The sequence below is a fragment of the Peromyscus californicus genome, unplaced genomic scaffold, assembly GCF_007827085.1.
Source record: "Peromyscus californicus insignis strain IS unplaced genomic scaffold, ASM782708v3 Scaffold_15__1_contigs__length_86483966, whole genome shotgun sequence".
Classification (NCBI taxonomy): Eukaryota; Metazoa; Chordata; class Mammalia; order Rodentia; family Cricetidae; genus Peromyscus; species Peromyscus californicus.
The window spans coordinates 21626459-21643050 of NW_026294447.1; the positions used below are offsets into that span (position 1 = coordinate 21626459).

Here is a 16592-nt window from a genome sequence, read left to right on the forward strand (position 1 = left end):
CTCTAATATTCCTTCATCTTTTGCGGCAAGGAGGATATCATCCATGTAATGGACACATCTTACTATGGGAAAATGCTGCCGCATGGGCGCCAGAGCTGCAGCCACATAGATCTGACACATGGTGGGGCTGTTAGCCATGCCTTGAGGCAAGACCACCCACTCATATCTCTTATCAGGTTCCTCATGATTGATGGAAGGGAGAGTAAAGGCAAATCTGGCACTATCATCTTGAAATAAGGGAATGGAAAAGAAACAATCCTTTATATCCATGGTAATAATATGCCAGGAGGCTGGCAGAGCCGATAGAAGCGATAGCCCTCGCTGCACTGGACCTATGACCTGCATCTGATTATTAATAGCCCTAAGGTCATGTAACAATCACCACTTTCCAGATTTTTTTCTAATGACAAATATAGGTGTATTCCAAGGGGACACAGAGGGTCGTATATGTCCAGCTTCCAGCTGTTCTTTTACTAGCTCTTCTGCCGCTGATAACTTTTCAGAAGAAAGTGACCACTGAGGTACCTCTACCGGGTCCTCTGTTTTCCAGGAAATGGGAATTCCTTCCTCAGTGGCCCCTATGAAAAACCCAATTCCTGTCTAGGTGGTCTACTCTGCGCCTGAACTGGATCTTTTCTGCCTTGGAGAAACTTCCCCAAACCAACCCTAGGATGACATCCCATCTTCATCATAATTTCCTGAGATTCCTTAGAATATTCGTTACTCAATTTGAATCACATAGATTGCATAAGATCCCTTCCCCAAAGGGACACTGGACGCTCGAGGACGTAGGGTTGCATAACACCCGAATGGCCCCCTTCATCCTGCCACTGTAATTGTCCTGCACTAATATCTGGTGAATTGGTATATCCTAGCCCTTGTAGAGTTTGAGAGGAGACTTGCACTGGCCACCCATGGGGCCAGTCTTTACGGGCAATGATGCTCCGATCTGCACCAGTGTCCAGGAGTCCCGTTACCTTGGTACCATTAATAGTTAATTGCAAGGTGGGTCTTTGATCTAAATCAAGGGACAGAAAAGTTAAATCTGTCCCTGTGGATCCGAAGCCTTTATTTCCTCTGTTTCGATCAGCGGCTGGATAGGACTCACGTAAACTGGGTAATAAAACTAGTTGTTGCAATCCTATCACCTGGTGAAATGGCAGTAATTCCTTTTGGAGACTCAACCATAAGTTTCACGATCCCAGTATAATCAGGATCAATCACTCCTGGGTGTACTTTAAGACCTTTTATGGTGGTGGAGGATCTTCCTATCAATAAACCCACCGTGCCCGGCTTCAAAGGGCCTTTAAAATCAGACTCTACTAATTGTACTCCCATCTGCGGAGTCAGTACGAGTCTGGTGGTGGCACGGAGGTCCAACCCTGCTGAGCCTGTAGTGGCTCTCTGCGGTTCCTCGGATGACGGAGGGTTGGCCACTGCTCCAGGTTCCTGCCTTGCTCCTGATTCTCCACTGCCCCATATATTTGCAGGCCCTGAGGCCGAGGGCCCCGCTGTCCATTTTTTGAAAGATTGCCCGTTGTTATAGGCTGACCATTTATGTCCTTGACTGACCTACACTCATTCACCCAGTGCTTCCCCTTTTTACACCTAGGACAAAGTCCAGGCTGTGTAGGGCATTGGCTCCTCCCTATTCTTTGGTTACCTCCTCCTTGAGGGCAGCTACATTTGAGATGGCCCATTTTTCCACACTGAAAACATGCCCCGGTGTTCCCTCCTTTCTTGTTACTAAGTTGCATAACTGCAGCCGCAAGGCCTGCGTTAGTTAGAAGTCCCCCTAATTCTCTGCATACTTTCACCCATACTTCTAGACCTTTGTTCTTATAAGGGGTGATCGCAGCCTTGCATTCTTTGGTACACTGCTCATAAACTAGCTGCTTTATAAGCGGCATCGCGGCATCTGGGTCCCCAAAGATTCTGCCTGCAGCCTTGACCATGCAGGCCACAAAATCTGAAAAAGGTTCCATAGGTCCCTGAAGGATCTTAGTAAGGTTACCGCTCACTTCCCCTTTATTAGGTAGGGACTTCCATGCCCTTGTTGCTAGTTGATTTATCTGGTCATAAACCTGCTGTGGATATCCATTTTGTTGATTGGCAAATCGGCCTTGTCCCAGCAGCATGTCTACATCCCAAGCTGCTTGACCTCCACCTGCAGCCCTGTTAATCACAGCTTGTTCACTGGCAAATTCTATCAAAAATGCCTTCCAGTCTAAATACTGCCCTGCGCTGAGACATGCTCGAGCAAGATTCATCCAACCGGATGGAGTCAAGCAAAATCTATGCAGAGCCTCCACTTGAGCAACAGTATATGAGGCTGTGATGCCATAAGTCCGGACAGATTCCGCTAGAGACTTGATGACCTTAAAATCCAAAGGTTCGCTGGGCGGTGGTGGCGCATGCCTTTAATCCCAGCACTCGGGAGGCAGAGCCAGGCGGATCTCTGTGAGTTCGAGGCCAGCCTGGGCTACCAAGTGAGTTCCAGGAGAAGCGCAAAGCTACACAGAGAAACCCTGTCTAGAAAAACCAAAAAAAAAAAAAAAAAAATCCAAAGGTTCATGGTATCTCTGTTGAGTCTGGGCATTGAGAAACACTGGGCAGGCTAGCTGCATTTCAGTTCTAACCTGTCTCCAAACCTCCGGGTTAAAAGAATTCCCCATAGAGACAACTCTACACATGGAGGCAGATTCCAGATACGGTGGAGGAGCTGAGGGAACGGCTCCACACTCAGACTCACATCCTTTAATTCTTTCTCTTTCTCCTTTATTTCTACCCCTTTCCTTTCTTATTCTCACGCTCTGCAAGGTTTCACATAATGACTCTACATCATCAGAATCAGGGGAAGAGATAGGAGACTCGGAACGCTCTAGGTCCGAAAGGTCAGGATATAACTTTGTTTTTTCTTTCCCCTTTATTGTTTTACTTCTGGTAGATGCTGCTTTAGCAGACATGGCCTTTTCTGATCTTTCCTCCTGCAACATTTCTAAGGCTGCCTGCCCATTCTCTACCGCATCGCTGCAGCGCTGGTCTTCGAGACACACTCTCACTAATTTCCAAACTGATCTAACCCCATGTTTAAGCGTCCCTTGTTCTGCAGCGAAGTCTAGATCACGGCCCAACTTTTCCCAGGAAGCTACCATGAGGCTTCCGGAAACTGCAAACCAGGGTGCCACGACATCACATTCCTCTAGAAATCTTTCTAAAGTACTCTTCTTAATCTCTAATTTCTTTGAAAGGAGCAGCTCGTTAAGAGCCAGAAAAATTGGGTGCGAGGAAGTTGCGCCCATGATACTAGCAGCACCTTTGCTTTCACCTGCTTTCACTTTCTTTAATTTTCCCGTCCGCTTTTGTCGCAGCTCTACTTAATTTTCCCGCTTTTGTCGCGGATCCCCACCTTACTTGGATGCTTACCAGTGCACTGCCCTGACTGCGAAGAGTTCTGAGCCTTAAAGGTTTCCCCGTACAGGCCACCACTTGTCGCATCCGCCTCGACCAGCAAGGAAGACGCAATGCCAGGCTCTTCTCCAAGCACTTTATTCAGGAACCTTGAACAATCTTCTGACCCCAGGGAAAGCCATCTTCTGACTCTGGGGAAAGCCAGCCCACGCCCTTTATAGCCACTGGGCAACCAACCCCATAGTGCCACGTGGACAATGCCGATAGGGTCAGACATACGCAAGCAAGCCAGATTCCACGCCCAAGCCAAATAAGGAGTTGTTTATCCCAGAGAACACCTGCCATCGGGAAGGCAGAAACCGGATGCCGCTGCCATCTTTGAGGCGCGGTCGTGCACGGCTCTCTACAATGATGCTTTGGAAAGGAGGCTTCTTCTTTTGTTTCCACAGAAAGCCAGAGGCTATGGATTTGTTCCAGATTAGGATACATCAGGTTTGACCAGCCAAGACCCTCTGAAAGGTCTCCGATGACACCATGGCACAGATGATCCAACATCCAGAACGGTTTGAAAGCAACTGGCTCAGACAATACAGCCTCATGGACTATTCCATAATCCTAAAACTTTCTTTGTTTCCTCATAAGATACAGCGCCCCCCTCTAACAGGAAGTAGTAAGAGAAGCTATGCCCAAATTCCCAAATTATATGTAATTTTTCTATAAGGTTAAAACCTTCCTTTTTGAAAAAAAAAAAAAAAAAAGAAAAAGAAAAGGGGAAGTGCTGTGGGATGTTCTGTATGGCAAATGTGTTGCTCTCATTGGTTAGTAAATAAAGCACTGATTGGCCAGTGGTCAGGCAGGAGGAAGTATAGGCGGGACAAGGAGGAAAAGAATTCTGGGAAGTAGAAGGCTGAGTCAGAGAGACACTGCCAGCCCCTGCCATGATAAGCAGCATGTGAAGATGCTGGTAAGGCACAGCCACGTGGCAAGGTATAGATTTATAGAAATGGATTAACTTAAGAAATAAGAACAGTTAGCAAGAAGCCTGCCACGGCCATATAGTTTGTAAGCAATATAAGTCTCTGTGTTTACTTGGTTGGGTCTGAGCGGCTGCGGGACTGGCGGGTAATAGAGATTTGTCCTGACTGTGGGCCAGGCAGGAAAACTCTAGCTACAGTCAGGTTAAATGCATCTTCTCTACCACTTTCTAGTCCATTTTCTGTTGTTAAAACAAAGTCCTTGAAGCTGAATAATTTGTAAAGAGATGCTTTTTTTACCCTTAGTTTGGGAGGCTGAGATTTCAAGATCAGCTGGTTCTATCTATTTGACTTCTGGTGGGGGCCCCCTTGTACATCACAATATGGTGGATAGCATCATGGTAGGAACCCATGCAAGAGTATCAACTTATGTGAGACAGGAAGCTAGATAAATAGATCCAGGGCATAGGCTTGCTCTTTCACAACAGCTCTCTCTAAGACCTAACCCATTCTATTAGACCAGTGTTAATATCCTTTATTGGTAGTTGTGTCTATGACCTAATTGTTTTGCACTAAGTTGTATTGGTTATGTGACTTTTGTGGTGGCAGCATGAGATGGGAGTACGAACAGTTGTTTATTGAGCATATTTAGAGGAGTATGAGTGAGAGATCACAGCACATGGATGACTCACAGAGAAGTCTGACCCAGCAATGATGATGATTCTCACAAGTTGAATCTCTGGAGCTTTCTGCATAACTTGCAGACAACTTAGCTTATCAGAGTCTCTTTCTGGCAGTTGTTACCTTAAAGAAGGGCCTTGTGAATCTTGTAAGTTTCAGCAACTTCCTAAGACTTGTGATTTTTACCTCCTTTTGTTTTTCCTTGATTTTTCTGAGTCTTAATGAGTTTCCCCTCTCTCTCTCGGATACACTTTGTCGGGGGGGGGGGGGAGGGGTTGGGGGGAGCGGGGATAACTACATAACAGTGTCTCTTTTTTTTTTTTTTTTTTTTTTTTTTTTTTTGGTTTTTCGAGACAGGGTTTCTCTGTGTAGCTTTGTGCCTTTCCTGGAACTCACTTGGTAGCCCAGGCTGGCCTCGAATTCACAGAGATCCGCCTGGCTCTGCCTCCCGAGTGCTGGGATTAAAGGCGTGCGCCACCACCGCCCGGCTTTTTTTTTTTTTTTTTTTTTTTAAAGATTTATTTATTTATTATGTATACAGTGTTCTGTCTGCATGTATGCCTGCAGGTCAGAGGAGGGCATCGGATCTCATTATAGATGGTTGTGAGCCACCATGTGGTTGCTGGGAATTGAACTCAGGACCTCTGGAAGAACAGCCAGTGCTCTTAACCCCTGAGCCATCTCTCCAGCCCATAACAGTGTCTCTTAAAAGCCATACTGCCTCTCAACATTGTTACATTGAGGACTGAGCTTTTAGTGTGTGAACTTTTGGGGGATACTAGTAAGGATGGAGAAAGTGCTTTGAATGAGGAAAAAATGGGTCAGTTTCTTCCAGGGACATTTTCTATTGAGAATCAAATCAAACCCTTTGCTTGGCAGCTATTAGCAGTTGATGGCTTCTGGAGAACAGAGAGTCAGTTTCTTTATTAATATGATCCCTGAGAGCTAGACCACACTCCAATGGATATCTCCACACTCACGAGTTAGGGGCAGCACTGGTTGGAATCAGTGGACTATTACAAAAAAGAGCACACGAAGTTGGGATGGAGAGTTTAGGGGTAAATCTTGAAGTCAGGTGGAGGAGGTCAAATATCATCAAAGTACTTTGTATGAATGTATGAAATTGTCAAAAATAGTGAAAAATTTTATTTTTAAAATGAACAACAACAGTAAAATCAGATCAGACTATTAACCATTTAGACATCTTTCCACAAGATGCTGGCAATATGAACACACTTATGGCCCAGTTGTAGATGCTGACTACTAGAAAGGGCCCATGAACAAACGACCAGCAGTTCTACTTTTGACTTCTTAGCTGGTTCAAGAAGTGTGTCACTGTCGGTCCCAGCAGAGCAGTTCCTGTCATGAGCACTCAACAGGCCACATACAAAGGCCATGGCGCCAGCACACACATCTGCTGATCGAAGGCTGTGGTTATTAGCTTCTTGACGGGAGTTCAGCCCTGTTCCAGTCAGCAAGCTTTTATACAGAATGTCAGTATGCATCACAGAGGTCCTGGGCCAGCTCGCTCTTCAGATAGTTGGAATTCAATTTAAGAGTCATTTGAAGTGAACTACTGTAACAGTGACATATTTTTAGTTCCCTGGAACCTTGGTTCTCTGAAATAAGAAATTGGAAGTAGCATAATCAATATGCTTAAATGGCAGGGAACAACAATGATCAATTGTTGGCACTAGGCATCTGGTATTCTCTGAAATGAAGAGACTTGCCCCGTCTGCCAGTACTGGCAGTCTCAGATGAGGACAGAAAAAGAGAAAATGTCCTTTATCTTCCTGGGGAGAGTTTCATAGATGGCAGCTGTCTTAGTTAGGGTTTTTATTGCTGTGAAGAGACACCATGACCACAGCAACTTTTATAAAGGAAAACCTTTAATTGGGTGGCTTACAGTTCAGAGGTTCAGTCCATTATCCTGGTGGGACATGGCAGCATGCAGGCAGACATAGTACTGGAGAAGGAGCTGAGAGTTCTACATCTTTGGTCTCAGGCAACAGGAAGTAAACTGAGTGTCACATTGAGCTTGAGCAAAGGAGACCTCAAAACCCATCCCCACAGTGACACTTTTCCTCCACAAGGCCACACCTACCCCAACAAAGCCATACCTCCTAATAGTACCACTCCCTATGAGCTTATGGGGGCCAATTACATTCAAACCACCACAGCAGCTAAGGGTAGCTTGAGGGTAACTGTTTTCTAAGCTGTTGAAAATCAATCTATATTCATTATTTTCTTAAACTATATCATTCTACCACTATCTGTTTATGAAATCACAAGGGAGCCAAAAGCAAATCACTGTATAAAGTGTCAGCTACTGATGGATGCTTTGAATAAAAATGGTGTCAGGGAAGACAAGAGACGGATGGCCGTGGGGGTGGGTGCTACTTTAGGAGGACTAACCTGCCTTCCTAGCCAGCCTTCAGTGTGCCATGCCACTCTCATTTTGAGGACTTCTGGCTAGAGAGCTTTCCTTCAGCTCTCTGCCTTGGCAGGTCCTGACCAGGGTCCTGACCACCTCTTGAGTAGGCCCTTCCTCCAGCCTCCCTTCACCCTCCTCTGCGAGTGTTCTTTACCACATGACTGGGGATGAAAGAGTCAGTGAAAGCCATTGATAAATCTTCTGCCATCCAACCTTGTCACACTCGGTGTCCGACCTTGTCACACTTGGTATCCGACCTTGTCACACTTGATATCCACAGTTCAGACTGGAGAGATTTCTAAGAAACCTCTTCCTATCTGATCTAAATTCCAAATCAGGGACCAAATAATTTTGTGTATAATGAGGGATGCTTATAGTTTTTTTTCCTAACACACGCTGCTTCCTGATTGGCCATCTCTGTTTCTTTCACTAAAATGTTAGTTTCATGACGACTGAGGCCATGTTCTCTAGTCTTCTTCCTGACACACACTGCTTCCCGATTGGCCCATCTCCATATTTCTTCCGGACACACACTGCTTCCCGTTTGGTCCATCTCCATGTTTCTTCCTAACACATGGTACATCTCCATGTTTCTTCCTAACACACACTGCTTCCTGATTGGTCCATCTCCATGTTTCTTCTTGACACACACTGCTTCCTGATTGGTCCATCTCTAGTTTTCTTCCTGACACACACTGCTTCCTGATTGGCCTATCTGCATGTTTCTTTTCCTAAATGTTAGTTCCATGATGACTGAGACTTGGTTCTATTCATTGCTTTATCTTAATCACCTAGAACAATGCCGAATACCTAACAGATTCTAATAACTGTGTTGAAAAGATGTGTTACCATGTGCTGTATGAATAAACACGTTTAACTAAATCATTCGTGCTTTAAAAAGCGGTATAGACCATCATGCTGCACTTTTTGTGAGACAGTGTAGAATTATTTATACCGTTTCCAGGTTTCCAGATAGCTTAGAAAGTCTCAGCGCCTTGCATTTCTTCAATCTTGAAGGGCAGCAAGCAGCTCCCGTGCTATCCATTTCTTGGTAAGGTGTTTAACTCAGTGTAGGTTTCACAAGAGATGGATCATGAGACGGAAGTAGGACGAGGGTCCTTGCTCACTTCAGTTTCTGAAAGTCGGTAGGTTCTTTCGTATCACAGTTTACCGCCTTCTTTATGTAGAACTGGAAATACTATATCTATTTGATGGCTACCTGTTAATATCTAATGTTGCAAATTCTATAAGCATTTAATTATTAGTTATTAAGTAGGTGCCCAATATGAGTACTTTAACTCTCACTGGATAAGGACAAAAGTGATTTGGTGACATGCACAGTGGCCACACTGTCTAGTCTAATGGACTTGGGCAGTTCTCCCCAAGGAAGTGAATTTTGAGCTGAGGTGGAGTCAGTGAAAAAGACCAGGCAGTTTGGGAAGCGGCCGCTCGGGCTTTATTCTAAGAGCAGTAGAAGCAATTAAGGGCTAGCCCAGTAGTTGTGTGTGTGTGTGTGTGTGTGTGTGTGATCTTTGTGTATGTGTACATGCATCTGTGTGTGTACGTGTGTATGCACGTACGTGAGTGTGTGTCTGTGTGTGTGTGTGCATCTGTGTGTGTGTGAGATCTCTATGTGTGTGTGGTGTGTATGTGTGTATGTGCGTGAGTGTGTCTGTGTGTGTGCATCTGTATGTGTGTGTATGTGTGTGTGCGTGTGTGTGTGCGTGTGTGTGTGTGTTGCTAGGGGCACACTGGATTGGCCATGAGGAGACAGGGAGTGGTCCAGAGACTTTAGTAAGAACAGATGAGTATGGCCTTGTTTCTTGAGAATAGCAGAAAGAAGTGGATGTGTTAGAGTTCTAACAGACAGAGTGAGTAACTGGCTGGGGGCAACAAGGGAAGGAGAAGCATTAATTATGAGGTCAGTTTCCTAGTTTAGGTGACTGAGAGGATCCCAGGCCTTTCATAGAGACTAGAGAGGCTGAGAGAAGAACTGGCTGAGGAGAAAGGAGTGCAGACTACTTCTCTATCTAAAGCGAAGTTGAGTATTACAGACTCGGTTATATGGTGAATTCTTTAAAACTTAGTGCTTATAAAGAAAGAATCAATGGGGACTGGGAAATTAGTCATATTAAAATTAAATAATTTTCCTGTTATTAGGTTTTTGTTTTCATTATTAGTTTATTTTTATGAAAGAAAAGTAACAAAAAAATTATTCATGTAAGAAATGCTGTACTAAAACAAACAAATAAATATGAAGCTAAACCTCTATGAGTCAAAAAGCTAAGACCTTCTTAGACAAAATGTAAGTTCTATCCAGTGAAAATAAATGATTTATCCTGACTAGAAGACCGTAGTGAAAGAGACCGTTAATGTGTATGTATAGGGCCCGTTACCTGGAATCTCAAGCTTACCCTTCAAGGCAGGTCCAGTAGGTGGTGTCTACCATCTACCCACCCACGTGTCCTTAACCCACAGCACAGCACTGGGGACTAGAGGGGACTCGGGGGATAGCTATTGTTTCAGGTATGTTGTTTGTATGTTAAATTTGTTTACATCAACATTCACAGAAATTGTTATTTAATGACGTTATTTGTATCATTTTAGGTCGATTGGGGTCAACTGGACTATTTGGTTGTTGACATGCCACCAGGAACAGGAGACGTGCAGTTATCAGTTTCACAGAATATTCCTATTTCAGGTAAATCCTAAAAGTTTGATTTTTTTCTTTCTTTGATATATTGCTGTTACTATACATAAAGATAAACCATGTTGTAGACAAACTTTCTGTCTTAAAATTATTTATAAATTGGAAATTAGAGATCAGAATTATGTATTAAACTTTTGATGATAAGTATGTATATTTATAAAAACAGAAGGTACTTTTAAAGGTAATAACATAAATCTGTATTCTAGAAAAGCTTTAGTACGTAAATATATTTAGGTAGCTCATGGCTATTCAGTAATGCTGAGTGTTGTCCAACTCTTAACAGCAAAGTGCTAACAAACACCCAGAAAATATTAGTTAATGAAACTGAGTAGGAGTAAATCATAGGAAAATTGGCTTTTTGGCAAATATAGTTTTGGGAAATTTTTATATTCTGCTCTCTATTTCCTATGTTTTAAAGTCAAGAGAATAATATAATAGCTTATTTGGTCAAATGTATAAGCCATAGCAGTGGGTATCTCTGTCTGACACAGAATGTAAAAATTGGTAGTTACTCTCTATTTTGAATCTATGTCTAAAACTTTCTCTGGAACAGTTGCAAATGTCTGCACATGTTGGGCTTCTAGGAAGACAGTGGAAATTTAAAATATCCTTGCAAATACATTTTTACTGGTTATTTCAGGTTTGCCATTGACATTTAATTATCAAAAGGCTTAAATCTACATTTTTTTGGCAAGCTATAAATGTTTTTGTTACTTGTAGGAGAACCTCATTAATATGGGTGTTAAACATTGTAGTGTATTTGTTGTCTTGATGGAGTATTCTGGTAAGGCAGGCTATAAAGGATGAAACTGGTAAAAGGGACAAATAGTTTATCCTGTAGATGATGGCTCTACGATATAGCATGCCTTTCCCTTTTCAAAGTGGAAGAGTTAACTGACTTCTTCGAGGTCCCGCATTTACAATGTGTTGTAGCTGAAGTTCTCATTGGTTCTGGTTGAGTTTAAAGCTTGTGTGGTTGGAACCTCTGCATCAAGGTCCCTGGTAACATCTGAGTCACGGTTTGCTGAGTTCAGCCTCAGCTCATCCAACTCATGTAAGCTGAAGTGAAGCTACTGTCAATGATTCCGTGATAATTTACATTCACAGTGAATGTGTCAAACCTGTGCGCCCACTAAGTGACTGTCTAGCCAGTGGTCTGCACTGGGGTGTATGGTAAGGAATCATGTTTTCAACCCCGAGAAACTGCTCTGGGCCTCCTTAACTCGCCCATTCCAGGAAAGCCTGAAGGTAATTGAGAAGCAGCTCCGTTGGTTTTCAGTAGAGTTCCAGGTGACTCTCGGAAGGAGTCACCCTTCTGCCTTTGTGCTGACCTATGCTAGTCTTGATCACTGTGTCCACCGCAGCCCACTGTAGAGTCAGAGCAGGTGGAATTACTGCGCATGTGCTATGCTTGCCAGTATTGACACGGATAGTGGAAAGCCTCTGTTTTCTCTAGTGAGCATACGTGGATCTTCTCATTCAAGAGAGGGATGCAAGCCGGGCGGTGGTGGCGCACGCCTTTAATCCCAGCACTTGGGAGGCAGAGCCAGGCGGATCTCTGTGAGTTCGAGGCCAGCCTGGACTACCAAGTGAGTTCCAGGAAAGGCGCAAAGCTACACAGAGAAACCCTGTCCCGAAAAACCAAAAAAAAAAAAAAAAAAAAAAAAAAGAGAGGGATGCAGCTGGTGGAACTTGTAATTTGCATATGTGAGATCTTGGGTTCAGTCCTCAAAGCAGGGGCTAGGGGTATCAAACGATTAAAATGCCCTGCCAAAAGGATGCCCAAGAGAGTTTGGGGGTACATGTGATCATTTCTCTATGGGTTTGTTAAAATGTTTGGTCAAGGCTTGGTTCTTGAGGTCTGGTTTACTTGGGCCAATGTTATTTCATAGCGAGCTTATCTAAGAGAACACCAGAAGTGGGTTGGCCCCAGGATTAATTTCTTGGCTGCACCAGGACTGGCATCAGTTTGTATTATCTGGACCAGCGTGTCCCAGTCATGTCTGCCCTTCAGTTTATCAGTTGTCCTTCAAAATTATCTGTTCTCTATAAACCTCCCTTCCTTCCCTCTTTATCACTGATGTTAAAACTCCTTTAGGACAGTCTGTTCTACTTTTTCTTCTGTTCTGTATTCCTCTCAGCCCCCAAAACCCTGTAGACTGTGTCACCCTGTGATTGGGCTTTCTGTAAATCCCTTCCCATAAGGCGAGATCCCACCCAACTCCTGGTACCAGCTGCCCCCGTCCTCACAGCTCCTCACGTTCTTCCCTTGTCTTGCTGATTCTGTGTCACTACACACATTTAGTCTCATTCCCAGTGTCTTCCATTGCAGTCAGTTGCATGCTCAAGTCCTGCATAACCTTTCAAAGCCATGTGTTCTAATGCCCAGTCCCTGCCTTGTCCCCAACTCTCCCCAGATAAGATCCATTGATCCCTCTTTGAAATTCACATAGCATTTTATTTGGCCCACTCCTCAGCACTCAGATTTTCTTCATCTGAAGCCTGCACACCTGTGCTGCACAAGTCTCCTGGATTTCATTCACCTTTGCATTTCCCATAGAGCCAAACTCATTGTCTTCCTGCAAATGGACATCAGTGAATGGATGTTCTATCACTGTATGTATTATCTTTCCAGCTAGGCTGTCAGCAGCTTGACTGCAACCTTCTTTTCCTGTTCCTCCGTGTGTCTCTTAGATTATTGGGCAGTGGCATGTGCAGTTACCATTGACAGTGCTAGGCTGACCAGTTAGCACTGTCCATGTGAGAAGATCGTTGTCTCTACCTTTCCTGCCGTTCTGCTCGTTCCTGGGATTCCCTGCCCCCCACACCCTGCTGTTTTCACACAAGTGCTTTTTCTATGTATAAGTTAAACAAGACATTCCTTTAAAGCTATAGAGAAAAGTCCTTGCAGCCTAGGTTTTTATTTTGCTGTAAATGACATCCTGTGGACAGTTGATACTGTTTACTGTCCCCTTTCTTGTTACACTGGGGTGGGGGAGGGCATGTCCTTTGGTTACTCACAGGCTCCATGCTAAGTGGCAGTGAGAATCACTAGCATTGTTCCATTCTCAGGAAAGAAGTTCCCCTTCCGCCGCTTTGCTGATTTCTGTTACCTAAGGGGCCCGCCCATCCCACAATTTATAAGGCTCGGGTGAGATATATAAAAGCTCTTATCTAAATGCATAGTACCTTTTTGAAACCGTGTAAATTCTTTAAAGCAGGTATTTGCTGAGGGGGATGTGGTCCGATCAAATGTTCCCCACAAAGACTCCTGTGCTAAAGGCTTGGTCCCAGCCAGTGGCTTTGTTGAGAGATGGCTGGGTCATGAGGGTGCTGGTGTCATCAGGGGCTAGGATAACCCACCTTGCCCTTCATCCCTCTCTGCTTCTTGGTCACTCTGAGACATGAAGTTTGGTTGCCCTCTTCCCACCATGTTGCTGTGCCTTACAGTGGTGCAGAACCAGCCAGATCCAGTGACCATGGACATAAACCTTTGACCATGAACTAAAATAAATCCTTTTAGTTGTTTTTTCTCAACAATTTTGCCACGGTGGCAGAAAGTGGACTGATACAGGGCATTACTGAAATGTTGTGAACTAGAGTCTATATCAAGTTCACATTGCTCCCAGCCATGTTGGCAACAAAATAAATGTTTTATACTTGGAAAGAGGCATTATTTTGGGAATTCATAGCAGACCTGTACAAGCAAAAAGATCCTTTTTCTAACTGCTGATTAGCAACTCTTTGTATGTGTTCCATTTTGTTCTGTGAGTAGATGACGAGCTCAATGTAAGAAGAAATTTCCAAAGAACAGTTATTCTCCTGTTTGTGTTAATGTGTTGTACGGCTGCAGAGAGGGCTGTGTTGACGGCCCATCAGTGAGGAAGCGTGTAGATCCGAGCTTCCATGGAGTCTAAATCATTCCGTGCTTCCATGGAGTCTAAATCATTCCATACTGGGAGTGCAGACCAGAGGCGCCTCGATGTAAATTGCAGGAAAGAAGAGAGGTGGGAGAAAGGATGGGGACTGAGGTCACGGCTTTAGAGTTGCTCCTGTCTTACTGAACTTTCCAAGAGATGGCGTTCATGCCAACTCCACTGTGTTTCTCACCTTGTTAGAGATGATGCCGCTTACTGGCCTTTGTTTGGTAGTTTATTTTGTAAAGTATTTGTTGCTCTATCTTGGGTTAGCCTGACTCCAGAGTTGAATTCTCTTTTGTTCCCCAAATGTGTGCTGATGTTCTCTAGGAGTTATTGATCATGTGTTATTTTCCATAGTGGAAGAGAACTAATATTTCTCTGAGAGGCATTGTAATTTTCTTAAAGATTTTGAAAACATACACTATTTCAAACTGTTCTAGTTTTCAAATTCTTGTAGATTTTTCTTTTACTCTTGGCATCAACTGAAGTCTTCTGAAGACTGTCCTAGCTTTATTTTAACTCTTAGAATTAAGCAGAGTTTATGCTTCATAGTAAGTATGTGAAACATGTCTTCTTTTTCCAAAGAGTCTTAGTAGCTCAAAGTACTGTATTAGCAGACAGTGCATCTTAATTTAATGGAGAGTCTAGGAACAGGGATGTAGGCAGCAGCGTTAGTAACACTAGAAGATGGTGATGCGCCCAGGGACTCATGGCAGGAGCTCTTCCTGCTCCTCCACCTGAGAAGACAAGGGAATGAATGGTGTTCGATCCTGTAGTCTTGGAACCTTTGAAGGAGATGCTTAATGGAAGCTATAGCCACTCCCACTGCAGGGTAGGAAGGAAGTCTGTGAGGTAATACCACACCATCTCTCCTCCCACAGAGTCATCTCCTGCTGGTCCCTGCTACTGACAGACACCCTTTGTGAGCCAGGAGCAAGGAAGCTCAGGGGAGACAGTCCACAGAGGTCAGTTCCCCAGGCCATGATCATGACAGTAATGGATGGAGAAGGGCTCTGGGCAGACTGATGGGGGAGGAGTTGGCAAGGCACTCAGACTAACTGACATGCCTCTTGTTCTTTTCCCTGCATGTTAGTGGCCAGACACAGATGAAATGCTAAGCAGCGGATGGAATTTATGGCCATCAAAAGCTTACAAGCTAACAGGAACATCAGTAGTTCAGTCCAATTGGTAAAAAGCCTGTATTCACAAGACGAAATTGTACTGTCATCAATCTCGTGTCCAGAATATTTATTTGTAGATAAAACTGAATCAAGTTTATTTTGTATGGTGAGGAATAACAGACATAATGTTTATTTTTATGGGATAGAGTTTGGGGGGAAATCACTTAATATGATAGCAAATGTATAGTCAGGCTGACATTCATCTTCACCTTATTAAGTAAAGATTAATAGAGAAATAAAATATTGGGAAACTATTCAAATAATAGAAGGGACAAAGACCAAGTGGCCGAGGGCGAGACGTTACTCATTCTTTGTTCACAGGAAAGAAAAGAGCCAAGCAGCCTAGTGTGAGTCCTGGTTTGATTTCTTATCTCCCGGGCCAGGAGAAGCTGCTGTGTGGGGCAGGGTGGTCAGCTCGGTCCGATTCTGACCATCTGTGGGCTTCTTCTGAGAGGCTGTACAACAGCCTGGTGCTGTGGTATGGTAATGAGGTGATGTCCTTTCTTCCTATCTGGGCCCCACAGATAGTAGCCTATTGTGTCTCATTCATTTCAGTGAGATGGGGTAGGAAATGTAAATGAAGCCACTTTAATATTTCAGTCACTGTGTAAACTGAAAGGCATGTGCTGCTTACAAAGGTGCCCATCCTGTGCCCAGACGACCAAACTACTGACTCACAGACCTTCCCGAGAACAAGCTATGCCGCTCACCTGCTCCCTTCCCTCTCCATCAGCAGGCTCCTTGGCCTGATCAGTTTTTCTTCTGTGGTCACACTTCGCTAATTGAACAGTCATTTATGAAATGGAAGTCTGCTTGCGATTGGCGGATCTGGAAAATATTGCTGCAGTGTTAAATAAATAAAGGAATGCCTATGGACCATTGTTTGAAATGGTTCCTTGGTTTTCTAGTGTTTACTCTTTAAGGCAAAAAGAACAGTGATTTCACTTATGTAAATCACATGAAAATCTTTTATTAAAAATTATAATTCTTTAAAAATCATTTTTAAGTTGGCAAAATGAAGTCTTTAAAGATAATCTAATGCTGATCTTTTGGAAAATCACTATAAACTCAAAGAAAAGGTCCTTCCCAGTTTTTATTTTGGTGCTGTGTTTGCTCTATAATATATAACTTGTAATGGCTTCCCACTGTAAAGTCAGCAATATGTAGAAGACTTAATTCATAGCTTTTTTAGTTGTCAGAGACATTAAATCTTCATTTATTTTTAAAAGATTGATTTATACTTTTATTCACATGTATGCATCTGTGTAAGCGTAGGTACCT

At 43.6% G+C, this 16592-nt stretch overlaps 1 protein-coding gene across 7 annotated transcripts in view; it reads left to right on the forward strand.

Moving 5' to 3' along the window:
• The window catches only part of Nubpl (NUBP iron-sulfur cluster assembly factor, mitochondrial), a 326050-nt gene that overhangs the window by 160646 nt on the left and 148812 nt on the right, over window positions 1-16592 (forward strand). For all 7 annotated transcript variants that reach the window (XM_052738504.1, XM_052738503.1, XM_052738506.1 and 4 more), the window contains one exon: window positions 10108-10201. In XM_052738504.1, coding sequence (XP_052594464.1) covers window positions 10108-10201 — 94 coding nt within the window. The remainder of the gene's footprint in view (window positions 1-10107; window positions 10202-16592) is intronic.